General features: G+C 62.4%; 1 protein-coding gene across 1 annotated transcript; it reads right to left on the bottom strand.

The window, feature by feature from the left end:
• Positions 1 to 756: 756 nt before the first annotated feature.
• EMIHUDRAFT_254206 (hypothetical protein) lies at positions 757 to 2,250 on the bottom strand (the record flags this gene model as incomplete). The annotated part of the gene is made up of 4 exons (XM_005780341.1): positions 757 to 772; positions 931 to 1,128; positions 1,196 to 1,758; positions 1,969 to 2,250. The coding sequence occupies 4 exons, from the start codon at positions 2,248 to 2,250 to the stop codon at positions 757 to 759; spliced, it is 1,059 nt and encodes a 352-aa protein (XP_005780398.1).
• Between the last annotated feature and the right edge of the window lie 767 nt (positions 2,251 to 3,017).

Raw genomic sequence — 3,017 nt, 5'->3', positions numbered from 1 at the left:
AGGGGGGGGCCCCGGAAGCAAAACCCGGTCGGACCCATTAGAAACCATTTAAGATCCATAGGGCAAGGGAGAAAGGAGAAGGGCAGGTTATTAGGGAGCCCAACCCCCCTCACGGCGAAGGGGGGCAGGGTTGCCAGACGTTCCTGGTTGTAGGTGCCCCCCACACCCGGGTGGTTTCGGCCGGGGGGTCCTGGGCGGGCAAACGCCCGCCCCGGCGGCCGACTCTGGGATTGTAGGTCGAGTCTTGGTGGTACGGAGACGGTCACGAGACGGGACGGCCGGGACCTCCGGACTCTAGGACGACGCCACGGGACTCTAGGAGAGAGAGAGTGTGAAGGGAGTCTGGGCGGGGCTTCGGCCCGACGCCCCCCCCCTCGACGAGTCGACGTACGGCTCTAGTCGAGTAACCGTAACTCGCTTTGTCAATCACAATCTCTTCGGACCTTTGATGTGAGTCAGGTCGGAGTCCATCGGCGGAGTCGTTGACATTGTGGTCGACGGGGTGCGAACCGATAGCGCAGTGGCGTGTGTCGGCGAGCGAGCCGCAAGCGCGCGCAAGAGAGAAATCCCTCGATGGATTGGTCGACATTGTGGTCGAGGGTATGCGAACCAATTGCGTAGCGGCGTGTGTCGGCGAGAACCCGTCCGGGTCCAAAATCCCCCCCTTCAATGTAGTCGCGAAGTTCTGGAGGAGATCGACTGGTCGCAGCTGCGGGTGACTGGCTGACTGATCGCCTTCTGGACTCTTCATGCAAGTTACATTGGAGCCCATCTGCGGAGCGTTGGAAGTGGCCGAGGTGTCTGACCGGGTAGGTCGGTGGCGTAGCTTCGGCACCCGGTGTGGCCGGGGTATGGTAGGCTGGCGTCGTTGCCCTCGGTGGCGCGCGAGTTGGCGGAACGGAACAAGGGGCATGACGTGGGTGGCCATACGTGGGCCGTAACTGGAGGTGGAGCACGGCAAAGTGATGCACGGCTGATGGAAGCGGGGCCGAGCATCGAGTGCGGTTGGAATTTGGCGAGAGAATGGATTGCTGAGCCCTGGTGTCGAGGTGTCGAGGCCCGGTGTCGAGGGTGTCGAGCTGCTGTCGAGGGATAGAGGTGTCGAGGCCTGTCGAGGCCTGTCGAGGCCTGTCGAGGCCTGTCGAGGCTGGGACCAAGCTTGTCCGTGTCGAGGGGTGTCGTGAAGCGCGCCAACCACTCCGCCATCATTTGCGGGGTGATGTTCTTTCCCTCGAGCTTTGGGATGTCCGCGTCGTACGTGCGCGTGACCTTGGCTGAGAGTGAGCCCCGTGTGGCTCCACCCTCATTAGAGAGGGCATTGCGCAGGGCCGTTGCGAAATCGGTCATCGCCTCTTCATGGCCCGTGCGACTGGCGGTGGCGAAGGCAGCAATCATCGCCTCCCTTTCAGCTCGGGCGGCGGCAGCGCTAGCCTCTCGGTCAATGCGGGTAGCCGCCGCATTGGCGGCTGCGATGGCTGCAGCGATCTGATTAATGTCGATTTGCGACGGCAGTTGCGCCGGGTTTGCATCCTGCGGTGGCGCCTGCGTCGGTGGTGCCCCTTGCGGCTGCGGTGGCTCTTGCGCCTGCGGTGCCTCTTGCGGCTGTGGGGGCTCTTGCGCCTGGGGTGCCTCTTGCGGCTGTGACTCTCGGTCTCGATCCTGGGTTGGCGGCTGGTCCCGATCCAGTGTTGGCAGTTGTTGCGCCTGTGATGGCCCTTGCGCCTGAAGTGGCTCTTGCGCCGGTGGTGGCTCTTGCGCCTGCGGTTGTGGCTCTTGCGCCAGGTGCGGCTCTTGCGCCTGTTGTGGCTCTTGCGCCTGTTGTGGCTCTTGCGCCTGTTGTGGCTCTTGCGCCTGTTGCGGCTCTTGCGCCTGTTGTGGCTCTTGCGCCTGGTGCGGCTCTTGCGCCTGGTGCGGCTCTTGCGCCTGGTGTGTTTCGGCATCGCGTGCTGCAGTGCTCCGCGTGCCAACAGTGTTGCCATGCAAGGCGTGCATGTACTTGTTCCACGATTTGTGGGATATCGCCCAATTGTAGGCGATGACACCGGTTCGGCAACCGGTAATGGCGTATTGAAACGCGTCGATCAGGACGCATCCGCCGCTACCACGCTGCGCGAGCGCGGGTGGCCCCCTCCCCGCCCTTGGGCTTGGCCGCGGGGCGGACGACCGGACCGCGGCTTGGCGCGGCGAGCGAGGCCGACCACGGGGATGGGGGCCGGTGAGGATGGATAGCGTTCGTGTTGTTGGGCTCATGAACGGGAGGGCGGCACCCCCCGGTGGCGCTCCGGCCGGTGTGCGCTTGGGCACGTGCAGTTGGATTCGGGTACTTTGCTGGTATGGTATCTGTAAATAAGTGGAGTATTTACTTTCACACCCCTTGGGGTGTTCACGACCACTTGCGGTCATTACGCACTTGTGCGTTCACGCCCCTTGCGGCGATCGTTTCACAGTCTCATCAACCGTTCAGAAAACTAAAATGCGCCAACCCCCCTGACGAGTAAGGACCGAACTATGCCAGCCCTCTTGTGGCTTCGACGCACACGCTACTTCAGCCACAGAGTCTAGGACAGGTCCATTAAGACTTTTCAGTCGTGGGGGTGGCTTTTGTTATTCCTTTCCGGTTTTATCATGACCGACCACAACCACGTCCGCCGTGGTTGCCACTACCACGTCCGCCGTGGTTACGTTCGACTCTATGAGTCGTGGTTCGACTCTATGAGTCGCTGGTTCGATCATGAGTTGCCACAACCACGCCCGACGTGGTTGTGGTTGCCACGCCCGTTCCCCCCAGGTTCGTCAAGCGCCCGCCGTTCGAGTTCGGCGATTGGAGCGGGGTTGATTACCCGTGTGTAGGTGTGAACGGGGACGTGTGCTCCCTGGGAACGAGCAGAACACCCCCTCAGTGACTAGCCGATCCGCATCACATCCTAGTCGCTGGCGCTACACGGCTCGTCCCTAACCTGTAGGGCTAGTGCGGCCTCCCTGATCCATCTGGCTCTCCGTTCGGCTTGGTCTGCAGT

Source organism: Emiliania huxleyi (genome assembly GCF_000372725.1).
Source record: "Emiliania huxleyi CCMP1516 chromosome Unknown EMIHUscaffold_2175, whole genome shotgun sequence".
In the NCBI taxonomy this organism is placed as follows: domain Eukaryota; phylum Haptophyta; order Isochrysidales; family Noelaerhabdaceae; genus Emiliania; species Emiliania huxleyi.
This window is presented reverse-complemented; position numbering and strand designations above follow the sequence as displayed.